The sequence below is a fragment of the Pongo abelii genome, chromosome 5 (genome assembly GCF_028885655.2).
Source record: "Pongo abelii isolate AG06213 chromosome 5, NHGRI_mPonAbe1-v2.0_pri, whole genome shotgun sequence".
NCBI lineage: Eukaryota > Metazoa > Chordata > Mammalia > Primates > Hominidae > Pongo > Pongo abelii.
In genome coordinates, this window is record NC_071990.2 from 105,879,199 (window position 1) to 105,899,956 (window position 20,758).

Below are 20,758 nucleotides of genomic sequence, written 5' to 3' on the forward strand. Positions count from 1 at the left end.
TAATCTGTACAACAAAGCCCCGTGACACAAGTTTACCTATGTATCAAACCTGTATTTGTACCCGTGAACTTAAAATAAAAGTTAAAAAAAAAAGAAATTATAGAAAATAAGTCTTCAACTCTCAACTGGCTGCGAAGACATGAAAGCCAATACTCTGAAAATATATATTAACATGCAATTAAAACCTAGCAATCCAGAAACTGTAATAAAGTAATTTTAACAAAATATACTATTTATATAAACTATACTGTTAAAACCATGTAATGATATAACGTAAATAACACTAATATGTACCCAGACAGTGTGCTAATAAGCATTTATCATTTCATTTAATGCATCTTGTGAGGAAGGTGATATTCTCTTCACTTTTAGAAGCAGGAAACTGAGTGTCAAAGAGATCATGTAATTTGTACCCCAATACATAAGTAAACAGTGAAGCAGGGATTAAAACCCAAGTCCATGTTCATAATCACTATTCCATTTATCAAAAAGTAGGCATTATAATTCTTCTGAATTCAGATTACTAAATAGTATTATGGCTAATCTGACATATCTTCATAAACTACATTAATCACAGATAATCTAGTAACTCCCTACTAAATAACTATTACAGAGTCAAGCTTAAGTACCTAGACAGCTACTTGTGTATGGTTTTAAAGTAATGCTATTTTTATGCCTGTAATCGCAGGGCTTTGGGAGGCCAAAGTGGGAGGCGTGCTTAAGGCCAGGAGTTCAAGACCAATCTGGGCAACATAGTGAGACCACCATCTCTACAAAAGAAAGTTATAATTTTTTTTTTAATTATCCAGGTGTGGGCTGGGCGCGGTGGCTCATGCCTGTAATCCCAACACTTTGGCAGGCTGAGGCGGGCAGATCACAAGGTCAGGAGATCAAGACCATCCTTGATTGCTTGAGGCAGGCAGATCACAAGGTCAGGAGATCAAGACCAGGAGATCAACACGGTGAAACCCCATCTCTACTAAAAAAAAAAAAAAAAAAAAAATACAAAAAAATTATCCAGGGGTGGTGGTGGGAGCCTCTAGTCCCAGCTACTCGGAAGGCTGAGGCAGGAGAATAGCGTGAACCCAGGAGGCGGAGCTTGCAGTGAGCCGAGACCATGCCACTGCACTCCAGCCTGGGCGGCAGAGCAGGACTCCATCTCAAAAAAAAAAAAAAAAAAAAAAAAAATTAGCCAGGTGTGGTGGTGTGTGCTTGTAGCCCTAGCTACTTGGGAGGCTAAGGCAGAACAATCACTTGAGCCCAGGAGTTCAAGGTTACAGTGAGCTATGATCGCACCACTACACTCCAGCTGGTTCAACAGAGTGAAACCGTCTCTAAATAAATAAAAAATAAAAAAAGTAGGCCGAGCGCGGTGGCTCATACCTGTAATCCTAGCACTTTGGGAGGCCGAAGCAGTCGGATCACTAGAGGTCAGGAGTTCAAGACCAGCCTGGCCAACATGGTGAAAGCCTGTCTCTACTAAAAATACAAAAATTAGCCTGGCATGGTGGTGCATGTCTGTAATCCCAGCTACTCAGGAGGCCGAGGCAGGAGAATTGCTTGAACCCAGGAGGCGGAGGTTGCAGTGAGCGGAGATCGCGCCACTGCACTCCAGCCTGTACTCTGTCTCCAAAAAAAAAAGTAATGGTATTTTTAACCATGTATTTTTTATAGTGCTTCTGTATTTCTATTTATACTGTAGAGCTTACAATATAAAAACAATTTTGCCATTAGACTAACATACTCCTCTACTGTTTTCTCATCAAACTGGTGAGACAAACTTGAAGCAAATCATAGAAAAAAAGCATGATTTACAATATAAACTGTCATAGCCTTGTATTTGGTTGGTGAAAAAGTAATTGTGGTTTTTGCTATCACTTTTAATATATCCTACAAAGACATTAATTTTTTTTTTAAGAGAGAAAAACACTTGATTAAAAAATCAGAGGCTGGGCACAGTGGTTCATACCTACAATCCCAGCACTCTGGGAGGCCAGGTGGATCACCTGAGGTCAGGAGTTCAAGATCAGCCTGGCCAACATGGTGAAACACTGTCTCTACTAAAAATACAAAAATTAGCTGGGCATGGCAGTGGGCACCTGTAATCCCAGCTACTTCAGAGGCTGACGCAGGAGAATCGCTTGAACCCGGGAGGCAGAGGTTGCAGTGAGCCAAGATCATGCCACCGCTCCAGACTGGGCAACACAGCGACACTGTCTCAAAAAAAAAAAAAAATTGGAAATTACTTGTTCCAGCATTTTATTTTCCATTCATAAATCTTTCTACTTTTCTATTTTTTTTAAAAAAAAGCCCGATGAAGATCCTCAAAATATGCAACTATTAAAAGAAACATATTTTTAAAGTTTTCAATAGCTGCACTTGCAGATAAAATGTTGCTCCAATCCCCCAATAAAAACCAAAAATCAAAAAACAGAGAAAAACCTACTTCTCTTAGAATTAGGATAAAAATGTATAAAGGAATTTGAAAGAATAAAAAATTGCCTTGCAGCACTGAAATGAGTGCAAAGTCATCTATCTTTGTGAATTAAAAAAAAAAAAAAAGATGTTTGCTTGCAGTTTTCTTTTTGTAAAAGCTCTAAAATAGGAAAGGAAAGGAAAATGCAGAATTCAGTCAATTATTGATTAAATGGCATAATAAGAAAAGCTGCTAGAAAGTCACAGACAACCTGAATCACAGTTTTAAGAAACTCTCCAGTCATTTCTCTGAGGACAGCAAGTAAAGATAATTCAAGTACAGAAGGAACCTAAAATGTACTCACCTCAACAATTAGCAGACTGCACAGTGATGAGCAATAAGGATAATAAGGAAGGTCTACTTAGTGTTAGGCGAGGGGACAGAGGCTGTTAACACTTATCCAACCCATCTTATTACTATTCTGGCTGTTTCTACTGAGCCTTGTTCGGAAGGTGAGCCCTCCCAAGTCTCTTACCACTCCTTAATTGGACATACAGTAGTGTGCAAAATGGAGTCTCATTCTCAAATAATCCAGAGTAACAGTATTTCAGTGGTAAAGCAAAAGGTCTAACCACAATAACAAATTATTTTCTTGTTGACAAAATACACACATACGATATTGAGATATCATGAATGATAAATAGCTATGTAGAACTATAATGATGTATTTATTGCCTGGTCTTAACAACTGGAATTTAACAACGGAGTTTCAAGACTCCACATACACTCTTCCAAAGTGCTACAAGATAATCAATGTTTTCAACTATGTGAAAACTGTTCATGTGTGCCCAAAGGTTAAAACTTAGATAGATGAAAATGTACCCTGAGCATTTAAGTTAAAATAAATACATAAAGGCTCTTGAAGAAACAATACTACCTGAGAGTTTTAAATTGTATCAAAGCATAAGGCACAACATAATTCAGGAGAATAAATTCTGGATTAAACTTTTAAAATCCCTAAGGATTCTCAAAAGGAGAAATTTTCAGCAATAGATACAAACAGATACAACCTTTTGTAAGAATCAGCGCTATCAATATACACTCCACTTAAAGATATAAAAGGAAAAAAAGTGACAAACATTTAGAAATGCAAAGAAGGCCGGGCACGGTGGCTCACGCCTGTAATCCCAACACTTAGGGAGGCCGAGGCGGGCAGATCACGAGGTCAGGAGATCGAGACCATCCTGGCTAACACGGTGAAACCCCATCTCTACTTAAAATAAAATAAAAAAAAAATACAAAAAATTAGCCAGGCATGGTGGCGGGCGCCTGTAGCCCCAGCTACGTGGGAGGCCGAGGCAGGAAAATGGAGTGAACCCGGGAGGCGGAGCTTGCAGTGAGCTGAGATGCGCCACTGCACTCCAGCCTGGGCGACAGAGCGAGACTCCGTCTCAAAAAAAAAAAAAAAAAAAAGAAATGCAAAGAAAATGGTGGCAGAATATATTGATCAAAATGATCCTGCATTTGAGTGGTTTTGAGGCAGGAGAATAGGGTCTGGAGTCAAGGAACCTAAGGCCACTTCACCCTGACTTCCTAGAAATAAATTGAAAGGAAAACCCTAACTTTCCATGCCTAAGTAACAAAAGGACCAGAGACCTTTGCAAACCCCCACCTCTTTGCGAGGCAGATGGGAAATTGAAAGTACCACTGATTGGTTGTAAACAGCAACCAATCAGACGCTTGCATAGGAGTCTAACTCTGTAACTTCACTTCAGCCTCGGATTGGTTGCACACAGCAACCAACCTCTGATTGGCTGCACATAGCAACCAATCAGACTAACTGAAGGTAGCTATGTGCAAGCAATCAGACTAAGGGCCAAGTCTTCAAATGCACAGAAGTGCAACTTTGTAACTTCACTTTAGCCTCTGATTAGTTGCTTCCCACAACCAATCAGATGTTTGCATAGGGGTGTGACTTTTGTAACTTCAGCCTCTGATTGATTGCAGGCCACCATTTCATTTACATGAGGTGAACACCAAGTGGCCAATGGGAAACATATACAGGGTATTTAGACCCCAGAAGATTCTGTATCCAGAACCTTGAGCAGCTGCTGGGGCCAATTCCCACCCTGTAGAGTGTACTTTTGTTTTCAATAAATATCTGCTTTTGCTGCTTCATTCTTTACTTGTTTGTGCATTTTGTCCAATTCTTTGTTCAAAATGCCAAGAATCTGGACACCCTCCACCAGTTTCTTCCATCTTTCAACAAAAATCTATACCCATTATGTGCTATGCCCTCCTCTAGATAATGTGTTATGCACTACTATAAATCAGGAACCAGGCCTCACAGCAGGAGGTGAGTGGCAGGCAAGTGAGCATCACTATCTGAGCTCTGCCTCCTGTTGGATCAGCAGCAACATTTGATTCTCATAAGAGCATGAACTCTATTGTGAGCTGCCCATGAAAGGGATCTAGGCACAAGTTCCTTGTGAGAATCTAATGCCTGATGATCTGAAGTGGAACAGTTTCATCCCAAAACCATCCCCCCGACTTCTGACTGTGGAAAACTTGTCTTCCATGAAACTGGGCCCTAGTGCCAAAAAGGTTAGAGACCACTGCTCTAAATTACGTGCTATGCACTACTCTAGATACTCAAGTTACAACAATGAACAAAACAGACAAAAAAACCTGCCTTCATGAAGTTTATAGTAGAAAGGGAAGATAAAGTGACAAGATGTAAATAAACAAAATTTGTAGTGTACTAGATGGTGATCAGTGCTATCCAGAAAAATAAACCAGGATTTTCTATGATTTGGATTCAATTTATTTTAGCAAATTTCTTGCCTCTAAAATCCCACAAATACTTCTGTGAAAAATGCACTGATCTACAAGCCATGAAGTCCAAAAAACCTAACAATTGTGATTTACAATGATGGTCATACCTTCTATTTTTAAAATTATATGGCTTCTCATTTACTTGCTAAAATTAAGCACAGTGGCTTACAATTTACTAAATGCAAACACGTAAAAGCATGCCAACATAAATATGTGACTGATAAATGATTACCTATGTATTTTTCAAGTTAATATACATAATTTTAAGAGCTATGCTACATTAATATACATAATTTTAACAGCTATATGCCTAAAATTGGATCGACAAAACAGACTTTTTAAAAAATTTACAATTGCAAATTCCCTGCCCAATTCTGCCCCTCTTCTCCCCACCAAAAAAACTATCCATTCCCCTAGTCATTGATTATCTAGAATGGGGTTCCCTCCTCCTTACAGAATAAGAAACTATTGCGGAGGAACCAAAAAAGAAAAGCATAGGGGATTTTCATATGGCCTTCAAGAGATCCTCAAGAAGAAATAACATATTTCAACAGACTTCATAACCTTTCAAGTGATAAAACAATATGCTGAATGGAAAAGGAACGTACAAACCTAATGTGTAGGTCAATCTCAAGTCATTTAATTGAAGGCAGTGACTAACCAAGACCACCTGTGCCCAATACACTGCTAAATTACAAAGCAAGAAATCCAAGGCAGCCCTACTTTATCAATGTCAACTCTCAAAACACTGATCAAAGTAAAAAGGAATAGATATTCAATAATAAAACTCTAAGTAAAAATCAAAGTTGTGGTATTATCACTAGCTAAAAGGAGACCAAACAACAAAAAAAGTGTCCTTACTTAATTTTTTTATTAAAAATAATTCTGATGACATGTGTTATGGCAATGCACAAATAACTTACACACTAAGTAAAACTTCCAACTCACTAATCAGTGACTGGTTTAGGTTTACACACGTCTTCTCTAGAAACCTGTCCACCTTCACCTATTGAGAACTTTGAACTCTTACACAGTATCCAGCAAAAATCATTATCATCTGGTTGTGTTATAAAAGTAACAGTGGTAAGAGAACTTTCTACTATTTGCTTCAACTTCTTAGAAATGATTAAAGGAGAATTCTAGCATTAGAATAAATACAATTACTCTGACCCTAGAAATATACTCTGAAATGTTAGTCTACCTACCTTTGTGCCTCAAGGCTGAATCTACTTAATGTTTGGAAAATGTTTTCAATTAAGTTTGCATGGCTGTCCATAACTGGATGAAAAACTTGGAAGCGGGCTAAAGACACCAAGAGAGCTGACTGAACGTAGTTGAGCACTGTTCCTTAACAAGTCTATGATTTTAGTAAAAAAATGCAGTCAGTTCTATCTAATATAGTCTATTATACTAAGGGTTCAACTATCATTTTATGTTGTTTGTGAAGCTTTGTATTTAGTTACATAAACTTAATAAGGTTTATTCTGATAAAAATGAAATTTATTTTTAAATTAATTACAAATTAGTCCCTAACTAATCCTGCCATGTAATCTAACTTACAGAAATTTAGACTGAACTATTTGACAGTTCCCTACGGTTTCTAAATCCACGTTATTCTGAGAAGACTGTAATTAATCATTTTTGGCAATTCAACACATTTATAAATCTTAAAGAAAAAGTTACCGAAAACTAGGTTTAATTTATGGTCCAAAAAGTGTTAATAAATTATACCTACAGAGAATAGTGTTAGGTTTTACTCAACTTTCTAAAACTGAAATTAAAAAACAAGACACTGGGCCCAGCTTCTTGTATAAGCATAAATAAATAAAGGGTCTAGACACTGATCTGTGTACTTTTACAGAATCACATCACGCATATTAATAACAATCATAATAGCAGTAGGTATTATTGCTGTTAAATGCCTTCCAAAGTGTTCACATTTTCCTTAATTATATCACCAGTAAAATTATATCATCTCCAGTTGAATAACCAAATTTTGAAATGATTTTTTGAAATTAGTATCCAAAGACATACCAGAATTCTGATATTATACAGCTAAGAATGGAGTTTAACAGTTGATCTAAGAAAAGTTATATAAAAATAAAATTATTAAGAAGTTGTTAAGATTCCTTTCATCTGATCATTATTAAATACAGATAGAAGTAGTTTAAAATCATGGTGCTATTATGCTACAATGACAAAAAACAGAGTGCACTCTTCAACTGCCCAAACCACTTCCTTCCAAGAGGAAAATGAGACCTTTATCATGTTTACCTCTAATGCAACAGCTGCATCTATACGAAATCATACCTAAGATTACTCAATTTCTTAGTTATGACAAAAATGAATCTTCCGAATCTTTTATCCTTAAAAAATGTAATATAAATTTGAAAAAGCACTTCTTGTCATTGAAGCAAGAATATAGCATTTAGCTATATATTCTACAAAGTTTTAGGGCACTTAGCTAGTTGCTCTAAATGTTTTCATGCACCCCTCAGATTTACTCTAAAATGAGATTAGAAGGCGAATTTCAGAGGATTTATCATCCATGCCTCTTTGAAAAGAGCTCATGTGCTTTATTTCTTAACGGAATTTCTTCCCCATTTAAAGTTTTCTATTTTATTCTATAAAATATATATAATCAGAATTATGTAAGCTCCTAAGCTTAAAAATAAAATATTGAAACTTACATGCACTGGTATATGTCTACATGGACACCAGTTCTGAACAACAAAAAGGCCATTCTGACTTGCCACTGAGTCACTAGGATACCTGACAAAGCATTATACACTCAGTGTTCAACTTACGGAAAGATATACAAATGGTTTTTAATAAATCAGTAACCTTTATCCTATAACATCATATTTCATAGCCCAGTAAATCACATGCAACTCAAGATAAAACAATACACTTATACACTGAGATGTGAATGTGTCCCAGAAATATATGAGTAATTCTGAAACAGGCAGTATTAGCACAACCATGAACACAGATTTGTAGAACTATAATTCAGCCAGGAGGCAAAGAAATAGAGTAATTTTTCAAGATTCCCTCTTGTCCTAATTGAAAAAGGAATAAAGATACATACAATGATTCAGAAAATAATCAGTGCCAAGCATTCCCTTTATGTTTCTATGATCATCATAGGTAACGATTCAGAAAATAATCAGTGCTAAGCATGCCCTTTACCTGTATATGATCATTGCAGGTAACTATAATTGACCAACTATGACAGAATAAATCCCGTTGGCCATTACATAATCAACCACAAGTCAACATGACTTTTTGTACCCTTCCTCCTCTACTCTGCAAAATGTCATTCTGTGAAACTCATCACCACAATGAAGTCAGACTCCCTATAAATCTTCTGAGAATACAATTGTTCAAAGGCATCTGATTATGAGGAATTCTCCATTATTTTACCACACTTGCTTTAGGTTGTAAACCATATGGAGTATATTATACTTATACCACCTAATTTTCAGTAACTTCAGAAGGCAATTCTAAATTTTTAATGCAGCCTCTAATGCACATGTTTTGAACAAGGTTTTCTTAGTAATTCTTGCTTCTATACTGGTTCGAAGCAGCTAAAATTAGCTTTTATAAATCTTTTCCTAATCTGAATCCCAGTATTTTCCTATCCAAGTTCCTGGGCAACAGGTAGGGTGTGCAAGTCTTAGTAAATGACACTCTGCTCATCTGTTATAGCAAAGGGTATTTATATTAAAGTAGGTGCTCTTCTGTCCTCTGAGAGCTATCAGCTGGACTCATTCTCTAATATGCAATAGTGCCTTAAAAACCTGGGTCACTTCAAAAAACCAAACACCACATGTTCTCACTCATAGATGGGAATTGAACAATGAGAACACATGGACACAGGAAGGGGAACATCACACTCTGGGGACTGTTGTGGGGTGGGGGGAGGGGGGAGAGATAGCATTAGGAGATATACCTAATGCTAAATGACGAGTTAATGGGTGCAGCACACCAGCATGGCACATGTATACATATGTAACTAACCTGCACATTGTGCACATGTACCCTAAAACTTAAAGTATAATAATAATAAAAAAATAAAAAAAAACAAAAAAACCTGGGTCACTCAAGATTAGGACATTTCACATCTTTTTTTCCCACATAGAATACATTTTAAATTTAATAATATTGACTCTAAGTAAAAACTAATGAGAATATACTTGAAAACACTGCATTGGTTTTCAGATGATAAAAGACAAAAAATGCAAATGAACAATGGTGTCCAGAAAAAATTCCAGGAAACAGAAAAAGGATCCTATAACCCTCCATTTTTCCAACACCATATTAAACATAAGACAATGTCACCTTCGTCTACTATCTTGAAGAAGTCCAATATTCTGTGAATTGTGATCATACATCCTGAAACCAGGTTAAGGAAAAAGTGTTTGAAGAGATAAAAATCCAGATTCCACTAGGAATTCTCCGTTCTCCCAACAAGAGATAAGACTCAGAAAGTTTGTAACCAAAAAAATAAACAAACTTCGTATCCTTGTATTTAATGGTACTGACTGTTTTGAGTTGGTTTTGTTGTCGTTATTATGGTCAGCAAGAAAATAAATTACATTTTTTTTTTGTTTTTTTTTAAGAGATGAGATACAGTGGCAATTCACTAGCATGATCCTACAAACAGACCAGCATGGGGGTTTTGACTTGCTGTTTCTGACCTGGTCTGGTTCACCTTTCCTTAAGCAATCTGGCATCCTGAAAGGTCACCATATTCATGCCAAACTTAGTGTGGACATCCAACCAGCATAGCGCACTACAACCCACAATTCCAGGGCTAAAGGGATCTCTCCACCTAATCTTGACCTTTCCACCTCAGCCTCCCAAACAGCTGAGACTACTGGCACACACCTGTACATTCTATTACCAATAATGTTAAATGTTAAAAAAAAAAACTTAAAAACATAAACAAGGTAGAAAATTATAGCAAAGCAGAAATTCAATCTAAAATCTTGAACTCGCAATCTTTATATAAGGCAGTAAAGTCTCTTAATGAGAGAGAAATAGCAATTTCAAAAGCCAAATGTTTGGACACAGGAATAACAGGAAAGCATTGTCATAAAACAAATGCATGATTTTAGAAACCTAGAGTAAGAAAGAAAATAGCCAAGCACGATGGCTCACACCTTTGGGAGGCTGAGGCAGGCAGATCACTTGAGACCAGGAATTCAAGATCAGCCTGGCCACCATGGCAAAACCCCGTCTCTACTAAAAATACAAAAAGTAGCTGGGTGTGGTGGCACACACCTGTAATCCCAGCTACTTAGGAGGCTGAGGCACAAGAATCACTTAAACCTGGGAGGCAGAGGTTGCAGTAAGCTGAGATTATGCCACTGCACTCCAGCCTGGGTGACAGAGCGAACCTCCATCTCAAAAAAAAAAAAAAAGAAAGAGGCCGGGTGCAGTGGCTCACACCTGTAATCCCAGCATTTTAGGAGGCCGAGGCGGGCGGATCATGAGGTCAGGAGATTGAGACCATCCTGGCTAAGTGACCATCCTGAGTGAGCCGAGATGGCGCCACTGCACTCCAGCCTGGGGGACAGAGTAAGACTCCATCAAAAAAAAAAAAAGAAAGAAAGAAAAGAAAAGAAAAGAGAAAAGAGAACAGAAGAGAAGAGAAGAGAAGAAGGAAGGAAGGAAGGAAGGAGGGAAGGAGGGAAGGAAGGAAGGAAGGAAGAAGAAAGAAAAGAAAAAGAAAGAAAAGAACTGTTACTTGTATCATACACAATGCAAGCAGAAAAATAGGATAACCTGACTCATACTATTAACCAGTGTCATTGCTCACTTTCCTCACTATCTAATCTCCAAAACTGAGGCTTAATGGCAAAAGATAAAATGAGATATGAAGTTTTATTTGCTAAAACTGAGAACAGAATGAACATTATAAATGTTAAAATTAAATGTGAATATACTACATTTAAAAATTTAGTATGTTCGGCTATTAAAACCTATGAATTGGAAATAAAATCAAAATGCAAATTACAAATATTTTGAACAGATATAAAAGCACTATTTTCCTGTTTGTTGTTGTTGTTGTTGTTGTTGTTTGAGACAGGCTCTCACTCTGTCACCCAGGCTGGAGTATAGTGGCACAATCTCAGCTCATTGCAACCGCTGACTCCTGAGCTCAAGCAATTCTCCCACTTCAGCCTCCAGAATAGCTGGGACTACTGGTGCATGCCACCATACCCAGCTAAATTTTTTTGTATTTTTAGTAGAGATGGGGTTTCGCCATGTTGCCCAGGCTGAACTCCTGAGCTCAAGAGACCCACCCATCTCAGCCTCCCAAAGTGCTGGGATTACAGCTGTGAGCCACGGCTCCCAGCCCAAAAGCACTATTTTCTATTTCTTCTAACCATACAGAATATATTTATCAGAAGTCCATATGGGCCAGGTGCAGTGGTTCACGCATGTAATCCCAGCTACTCGTGAGTCTGAGGTGGGAGGATCACGTGAGTCTGAGGTGGGAGGATCACTTGAGCCCAGGAGTATAAGGCTGCAGTGAGCTAGGATCCCACCATTGCACTCCAGCCTGGGCAATAAAGTGAGACCCTGTCTCAAAAAAAAAGTCCATATGATGCAGAAAATAAGATTTTGCTGTAATGCTTCATGTTCCCAAATATGCACAGTGAAAAAGTTTTCATGAATTCAATTTTTAAAAACAAACACATGCAGCTTAAAGTCCTCATGGCTCAACTTACCGTCTTGTGACCGTTCTGGCAGGCAACATGCAGTGCTGTCTGCCCCATGGCATCCTCAACATCAACATCACTGACATGCTGTACAAGGTCATGGAGTAGTTCTGTCCGCCCATTCACAGCCAGCCAATGTATCTGTGAAGCCATTTAGTTACTTAACATTTGTGTAATAGTGTTTCATATAAAAACAGCAGATAAATAATGTTATTTCTCAGCTGGGCGTGATTTGCTCATGCAAATCTAAAGGTATTTTAAGTCCATGTCATTTTTTTCCTTTTTTTAATTTGTTTAAGTTTTATTTACAGGTTTGGGGGTTTTTTAGAGTTGGGGTCTTGCTATGTTGTTCAGACTGGACTCAAACTCCTGGGCTCAAGTGATCCTCCTGCCTCAGCCTCCTAAATAGCTGACACTACATTTTGTATGAGGAAAACTTCTGTATCAAGATGCAGATTACATTACCACAGATTTCAAAATCAGTAACTCAGTGGGGCTGCAAGTGGTGACTCACGTTTGTAATCTCAGCACTTTCGGAAGTTGAGGCAGGAGGATTGCTTGAAGCAACGAGTTCAAAATCAGCCTGGGCAATGTAGCAAGAACCTGTCTCTACAAAAAATTTAAAAATTAGCTGGGCAGCCGGGCGCGGTAGCTCACGCCTCTAATCCCGGAACTTTGGGAGGCTGAGGCAGGCGGATCACAAGGTCAGGAGATCAAGACCATCTTGGCCAACATGGTGAAACCTTGTCTCTACTAAAATACAAAAAATTAGCTGGACATGGTGGTGCGTGCCTGTAATCCCAGCTACTTGGGAGGCTGAGGCAGGGGAATCACTTGAACCCAGGAGGCGGCGGTTGCAGTGAGCTGAGATCGTGCCACTGCACTCCAGCCTGTCAACACAGCAAGACTCTGTCTCAAAAAAAAAAAAAAAAAATTAGCTGGGCATGGTGGCATACACCTATGGTCCTAGCTTTTCGGGATGCTAAGGTGGGAGGATCCCTTGAGCCCAGGAGTTTGAGGCTATAATGAGCTATGATTGTGCCACTGCACTCCTACCTGGGTGACAGAATGACAATCTGTCTCCAAAAAAAAAAAAAAAATTGTTTTAAAATAACTCACAATTGTTCAAAACAGTAAATATACTAAGCTTCCGATCATCAAATACTCTGCTTCTCAGATAATCCTGGACTCTATGCATAGTTTGTCTCTGGAGAAAAGGTGTTAGATATTTTTCTTTTCCCAGAAGCAAACATAAGTTAAAAAGTAATTAACATAGCAATGCTATATTCCTTACTTCCTGTATTTTACAAGTAACACATGTATCTTACATAAATAAAAAAAGGAGGATAAAAAATATATAAAACACCTATAAGTCTACCATTCAAAGATAATCAATGTTAAAACTTTGGACTACGCTATCCATTAATTTTTCACATTATTTTTTTTTTCATTAAAAAGATGGCAGGTTTAATCCATGCATCAGTCTCTACTTCTTCCCTAAACTCCACGGAAATGACAGTAAAGAGTATTTCCTTAAAAGACTAGATCCATAAAGATACAGGGGAGAGAACAGCAAGTTTTGGAAGCAAAGAAAGTAGATGATGCTTTTTATCTTGTCAGATTATACTTGTTGACTTGTCAGAATGCTACACCCGTATTAGAGAAACCCCCCCAAAAAATGTGATTCAGATCACAGGACTCCCAAAAGGCTCAAGAATCAATAGTAAGTACCATGCACCTCTTGAAAAGAGGTTGAAAGTTTATTTAAGAAGATTTAGAGCCTCATATCTCTACCCCTCCCCAACTGTGCAAGGCCAGTAATGGCCCCCACTCAATCAGATGGAATGCAAGAGGCTTGAAAACAGTCTCTAGGTAAGAGACACCAGGCACGTTGAACAAAGAATACCACACTAAAAAGGGGAGATTAAGTGCAAGTTTAAATATTGAATATTGATTTTACAAAGCATTCTTCTCTATCCAGCACGCAGACTGTTAACATCTTCCGGGCAGCTGGAAGAGTCTTCTCTGAGGAATATGACCAGCTCAAGAGTAAATGCCTAAAGAAATCGACACTGGAAAGGTCTAAGAGGCAAATGTCCAAGGAGATCATCCTACACTGAAGCCTCTAGTGAACAAACCTCACTCATGCTGACAGCCTTCAAATAGCTTTTTCCATTTCCACCAAACATTTGATAAACGCATCTAATTTGAAAGACAAACTACAAAATTTTTTTAAAGCAAAAAGTAGGGGGAAAAGGAACCATGAATATTCAAGAAAAAACTATATTTAATATTGTCAGAGAGAGAACATACTGATTGCATCCCTGAAATGAGAAAAGGATACCATTTTTTGAAAGAGACAAGGAAAAAAAACTCTTGGAAATTAATACTATGATAGAGACGTGCAAACTCAAAAGAAGAATTAGGAGATAATATTGAGGAAGTCTCCCTAAAAGTACAAAGAAAAGAAATGAAGAAATGAGAAAAAGTAGGAAAATTAAAGGGCTAGTGTGAATAGGTCTAACATTTAAATAATAGGAGTTGGGGAAAAAATAAAACAGAGAAAAGACAGAAAAAGAAATCATGAAAGTAATAATTTATGAATATTTCTCATAAGTTCCCATTACATGAGTTTCCAGGTTGATAGGGTCTCAATATTATCCAGCAAAATGGATAAAATAAATCCAAACCAAGACATAATAATCACAGGATTTTAGAACACTAAGGACAAAGTAGATTCTATAAGTTTCTAGAAAGAAAAATCAAAACAGGTTTCATATAAAGAATCAAGAATCCAAATAGCACTAAACTTCAAAACAAAGCTAGAAGACAACAAAGCAATGCTTTCAAAATTCTAAGGAAAAATGATGTCTCGTCTAGATTGTCAGCTAAACTGTCAATTACATAATCAGACTCAAAGACTCAAGTCACATCAAACATGCAAGGTGGCAACACATCTCCCATGCACACTCTCAGGCAACTCTCAGGGTTGTGCTCCATCAGAGTGACAGAATAGTTATCAGAAAAGATGGATATGAGACCCATATAACAGAGAACCCAAAGGAAGAAAAAAGCAAAAGGAATCCCCAGGATGATGATGAGACATTCCAAACAACTGTGCAGCAGACCTAGGTATCAACCAACCCAGTCAAGAGAGCACAGAAGTCTCCCTAAGAGACTCCTTCAAGACAAAATCAAGGACATGAAAGGAACTGAATACATATTAAGAGGATATTTACAAAGCTGAGAGAGGCCTTGGAATTGAATTAGTAAAAAGTTATAAGAAAACTTTAAAGTAATAAAGTTGCAGTAGGGCAAGAAACAAATATAAAAGACATACAAACTGGGAAGAAAGAAAGAAAGGCCTGGCGCGGTGGCTCACGCCTGTAATCCCAGCATTTCGGGAGGCCGAGGCGGGTGAATCACTAGAGGTCAGGAGTTCAAGACCAGCCTGGCCAACATGGTGTAACCTTGTCTCTATTAAAAATACAAAAATCAGCTGGGTGTGGTGGCACACACCTGTAATCCCAGCTACTCGGGTGACTAAGGCAGGAGAATTGCTTGAATCCAGCAGGCGGAGGTTGCAGTGAGCTGAGATTGCGCCACTGCTCTGTAGCCTGGGTGACAGAGTGAGACTCTGTCTAAATAAATAAATAAACAAATAACTGTCTCTACATGCAGACAACATGACTGCCTATGTAGAAAATCCCAAGCAATTTGCCCAAAGTCCCCCAGAACTAATAAGTGAGTTCAGCAAGATTGCAAAACCAAAAACCAATTGCATTTCCATCTGAACATGCATAAACTCAAATTAAAAACACAAGGCCATTTATAATTATGCCAAAGAAAATGAGTTATATGCTTACCAAAACATGCACAAAATCCCTAGACTGTGCTGTACAAAATTCTAATGAAAAAAATCAAAGACCTAAGTAAGTGTGGAGATATACTGTGTTTATGGATTAAAAGACTCAATCAACACAGTAAAGATAACAATTCTCCCCAAATTGACCTATCAGTTTAAAGCAACTCCAATCAAAATCCCAGCAAGGTTTTTTTGTAGACATAGACAAGTTTATTCTAAAATTTATATGGAAAGGCAAAGGAATCAGAATGGCTAACACAATCTTGACAAAGAAAAATAAAGTGAGAGGAATTATTCTACCTGGTATAAAGACTTACAGCTACAGTAATCGAGACAGTGTGGTATTAGCAGAGAGATTAGCAGAGACACACAGATCAGTGGAATGAATAGAAAGTCCACAAGTGGGTCCACACAAATATGCCCAACTGATTTTTGAGGTAGATGCAAAAACAAATTCATGCAGGAAGGACAGCCTTTTCAACAAACAGTGCTAGTACTGGACATTCACAGGCAAAAAAAAAAAAAAAGTAAACCTTGACCTAAGCCTCATAACTTATGCAAACAGTAACTCAAAAGAGATCATAGACTTAAATGTAAAACACAGAAACATAAAACTTGTAGAAAAAAAGATATGAGACAATCTTCAGGATCGAGGGCTAGGCAAAGAGCTCTTGATAGCAAAAGCATGATCCATAATGCGAAAAACTGACCAATTTGACTTCAAAGTTAAAAAACTTTTGCTCTTCAAAAGACCCTCTTAACACCATTATTAGAAACAGTACTGGAAGACCTAGCTAGAGCAATCAGGCAAAACAAAGAAATAACGGACATTCAAATTAGAAAAAAAGATGTCAAATTATTCTTGTCTGCAGATGATATGATCTTGTATTTGGAAAAACTTAGACTCCACCAAAAAACTGTTACAACTGGTAAATAAGCACGTTGCAAAATACGAAATCAACATACAAAAATCAGTAGCATTCTGATGTCAGCAGCAAACAACCTGAAAAAGAAGTAAAGAAAGTAATCCCATTTATGACAGCTACAAATAAAATAAAATACCTAGGAATCAACTTAACCAAAGAAGTGAAAGATGTCTAAAAGAAAACTATAAAAAAAGATGCAAGAAACTGAAGAAGACACACACAAAAAATGGAAAAATATTCCTAAGGGTTGGAAAAATCAATACTGTCAAAATGTCCATACTACTCAAAGCAATCTATAGATTCAAGGTAATCTCTATCAAAATACCAATGACATTCTTCACAGAAACAGAAAAGATAATTCTAAAATTTATATGGAATCACAAAAGATCTAGAATAGCAAAAGCCATCCTGAGTAAAAAGATCAAAACTGGAGGAATATCATTACCTGACTTCAAATCATACTACAGAGCTATAGTAACCAAAACAGCATGTTACTGGTATAAAAACAGACACACAGACCAATGGGACAGAACAGAGAACCCAGAAATAAATCCACACATCTACAGTGAACTCATTTTCTACAAAGGTGCCAAGAACACACATTGGAGGTAGGGACCATCTCTTTGATAAATGGTGCTGGGAAAACTGGATATCCATACACAAAAAATGAAACTAGGCTCCTATATCTCTTGCCATATACAAAAATCAAATAAAAATTAACTAAAAACTTAAATCTAAGACATGAAACTACTAAAATAAAACACTGGGGAAACTCTCCAGGACATTGGTTTGGGCAAAGCTTTCTTGAGTAATAACCCTTGAGCAAATTTCTTGAGTAAATTTGCTTTTAAGTAAAAGCAAAAGTAACCAAAGCAAAAATGGACAAATAGGATCACTTCAAGTTAAAATACTTCTGCACAGGAAAGGAAACAATCAACAAAGTAAAGAAACAACCCACAAAATGGGAGAAAATAACTGCAAACTATCCATCTGACAAGGGATTAATAACCAGAATATATAAGGAGCTCAAACAACTCCATAGTAAAAAAAAAAAAAAAAAATTCGATTAAAAAAAGAATGAAAGATCTGAGTAGACACTTCTCAAAAGTAGACATACAACTGGAAAACAGGTATATAAAAAGGTGCTCAACATCACTGATCATCAAAGAAATGCAAACCAAAACTACAATGAGGTATCATCTCACCCCTATTAAAATGGTTTATATCCAAAAGACAGGCAATAAGAAATGCTGGCAAGGATGTCAAGAAACAGGAACTGTCATACGCTTTTGGTGGGAATGTGAATTAGTATAGCCACTATGGAAAACAATTACATTCCTGGACATTTATCCCAGAAAAACGAAAAATTATGTTAACACAAAAATGTGTACCCTAATGTTTTTAACAGCTTTACTCATAATAGCCCCAAACCAGAAGTGACCCAAATGTCTTTTAACAGGTGAATAGTCAAACACATGGTGGTATATCCACTACTGGATGGAATACTATTCAGCATTATAAAGGAACAAACTATTGATAAGTATAACCTAGATAAGTCTCCAGGGAATATGACAAACAAAAAAAGCCAATCCCCAAAGGTTCCATACAATATAGTTCTATCTCTGCAACATTCTTGAAATGACTAATGGAGAACAAATTAATGGTTGCTATAGGTTAGCCATGGGATGTGAAGGACAAAGGGAAAGGTATGGTTACAAAAGGGCAACATGACATATCTCTGTGGTGTTAGAAATATTCAGAATATTGACTATGTACACAGGTAATAAAACTACACAGGTAACCTACACAGGTAATAAAAATGAATAGAACTTAAAATACATAAACATACACACACACATACAATTAAAACTGAGGAAGGCCAGGCATGGTGGCTCACACCTGTAATCCCAGCATTTTGGAAGGCCAAGGCAGGTAGATCACCTGAGGTCAGGAGCTCAAGACCAGCCTGGCCAACATCATGAAACCCCATCGCTACTAAAAATGCAAAAATTAGTTGGGCATGGTGACGCACACCTGTGGTCCCAGCTACTCGGGAGACTGAGGCAGGAGAATTGCTTGAACCCAGGAGGCGGAGGTTGCAGTGAGCTGAGATAGCACCACTGCACTCCAGCCTGGGCAACAGAGCGAGACTCTGTCTCAAAAAAATAAAATAAAATAAAACTGAGGAAATCTCAGTAAGATGGATTGTATCAATGTCCATGTCCTTACTGTAATATTATACTATAGTTTTGCAAAATGTTACCACTGGAGGAAACTCAGCAAAAAGTGCAGGGCATCTCTCTCTCTCTATTATTTCTTAGTACTGCATGTGAATCTATAATTATCTTAATTTTTAAAAAAAGACAATCATTAACTACAGGGAAAATAAAATGTTATGCAAGAAAGGAAAGCAACTATAACCAACTATTTGGCTTAACTATGAATAGTTTTCGTGTACACAAAAAAATAATAACACACAAAAATGATCTAACTAAAATTACAATAATTGTATTGGAGGGATACAAGGCTAATGTGCTTATACACCACAGGGTGGGAGGAGGGGCTGAAAAAGAGAACAATAGCCTCATCTTCCAGAAAGTCAACAGCTGATACCTAAAACCAAAAAACCAGGAAGTAGCATTTAGCATGCTATTTAGATATAGAGACAACATTTTAAAATCCATTAAAATAGCTGAGAGAGGCTGGGCGCGGTGGCTCACACCTGTAATCCCCGCACTTTGGGTGGCCAAGGCTGGTGGATCACCTGAGGTCAGGAGTTCGAGATCAGCCTAGCTAACATGGTAAAACCCCGTCTCTTAAAAATACAAAAAAAAGGCTGGGTACGGTGGCTCACACCTGTAATCCCAGCACTTTGGGAGGCCGAGGCTGGTGGGTCACCTGAGGTCAGGAGTTCAAGACCAGCCTGACCAACATGGAGAAACCCCGTCTCTACTAAAAATACAAAATTAGCCGGACGTGGTGGCACATGCCTGAAATCCCAGCTACTCAGGAGGCTGAGGCAGGAGAATTGCTTGAACCCGGTAAGTGGAGGTTGCAGTGAGCCAAGATAGCACCACTGCACTCCAGCCTGGGCAACAAGAGTGAAACTCCGTCTCAAAAAAAAAAATTAGCTGGGCGTGGTAGCAGGCGCCTATAATCCCAGCTACTCAGGAGGCTGAGGCAGGAGAATCACTTGAACCTGGGAGGTGGAAGTTGCAATGAGCTGGGATTACGCCATTGCACTCCAGCCTGGGCGACAGTGAGACTCTGTCTCAAAAAAAAAAAAAAAGCTGAGAGAAGTTGTTTAGGGAGTGGGAAGTTTGGAGTTGGGGAGGAAGGCCGAGAGACAGTTTTCTACAAGCCAGGTAGAATATTTGGTTCTTTAAATACATACATGAATAATTTTGTTAAATAAAAATTTTATTTTTACAAATTTTCTATTCCACCTCCCTTAAAGTACAGGAAGGAAGGGAAGAAATTAACAGAAAACATCTTATGCAATTAAAACAGATTATATTAACACTGAACCATCATGCCTAAACTGGTTAGTGTCCTAAGGAAAGATCTATGTCATTTCTAGGGTTTCATAACCCTCTGTTGCACATACCGTGTCATTAAGCATCCTATGGATATTCAGAATACAGTCTTTCCTTACAGAATAGGTGGTATTATATTATTAATACATAACAAAATCTGAATTTTTTACAGGAATTGTAGATTCCATATAATAATCATGATTGAGTTTATTCTATAATAAGCCATTCAAAATTTTAGGAAAGTTGTTTTTCTATACCTTATTCCCCAATTTTTAATCATAAAAGCCTTGAAAACCAGCATGGTAAGTAAATATTCAAATTATTCTTTATTCAAAAGTTAAAAGATTCAAAATATAAATACTATCAAAGGAATGTATAATTTAATAAATAAAACAACATTTTCTGCCATGATTTCAAAACAACTGCTCAACAGTAACATAATTCTGTTA

The 20,758-nt window shown here is 37.5% G+C and overlaps 1 protein-coding gene across 13 annotated transcripts in view; it reads right to left on the minus strand.

Annotated features, from left to right (window-relative positions):
- HACE1 (HECT domain and ankyrin repeat containing E3 ubiquitin protein ligase 1) overlaps positions 1–20,758 on the minus strand; it is a 125,033-nt gene that overhangs the window by 85,966 nt on the left and 18,309 nt on the right. For 10 of the 13 annotated variants that reach the window (XM_002817193.4, XM_054557918.2, XM_054557915.2 and 7 more), the window contains one exon: positions 11,992–12,123. The exons of the other annotated variants lie outside the window; for them this stretch is intronic. In XM_002817193.4, coding sequence (XP_002817239.1) covers positions 11,992–12,123 — 132 coding nt within the window. The remainder of the gene's footprint in view (positions 1–11,991; positions 12,124–20,758) is intronic. 13 annotated transcript variants of the gene reach the window in all.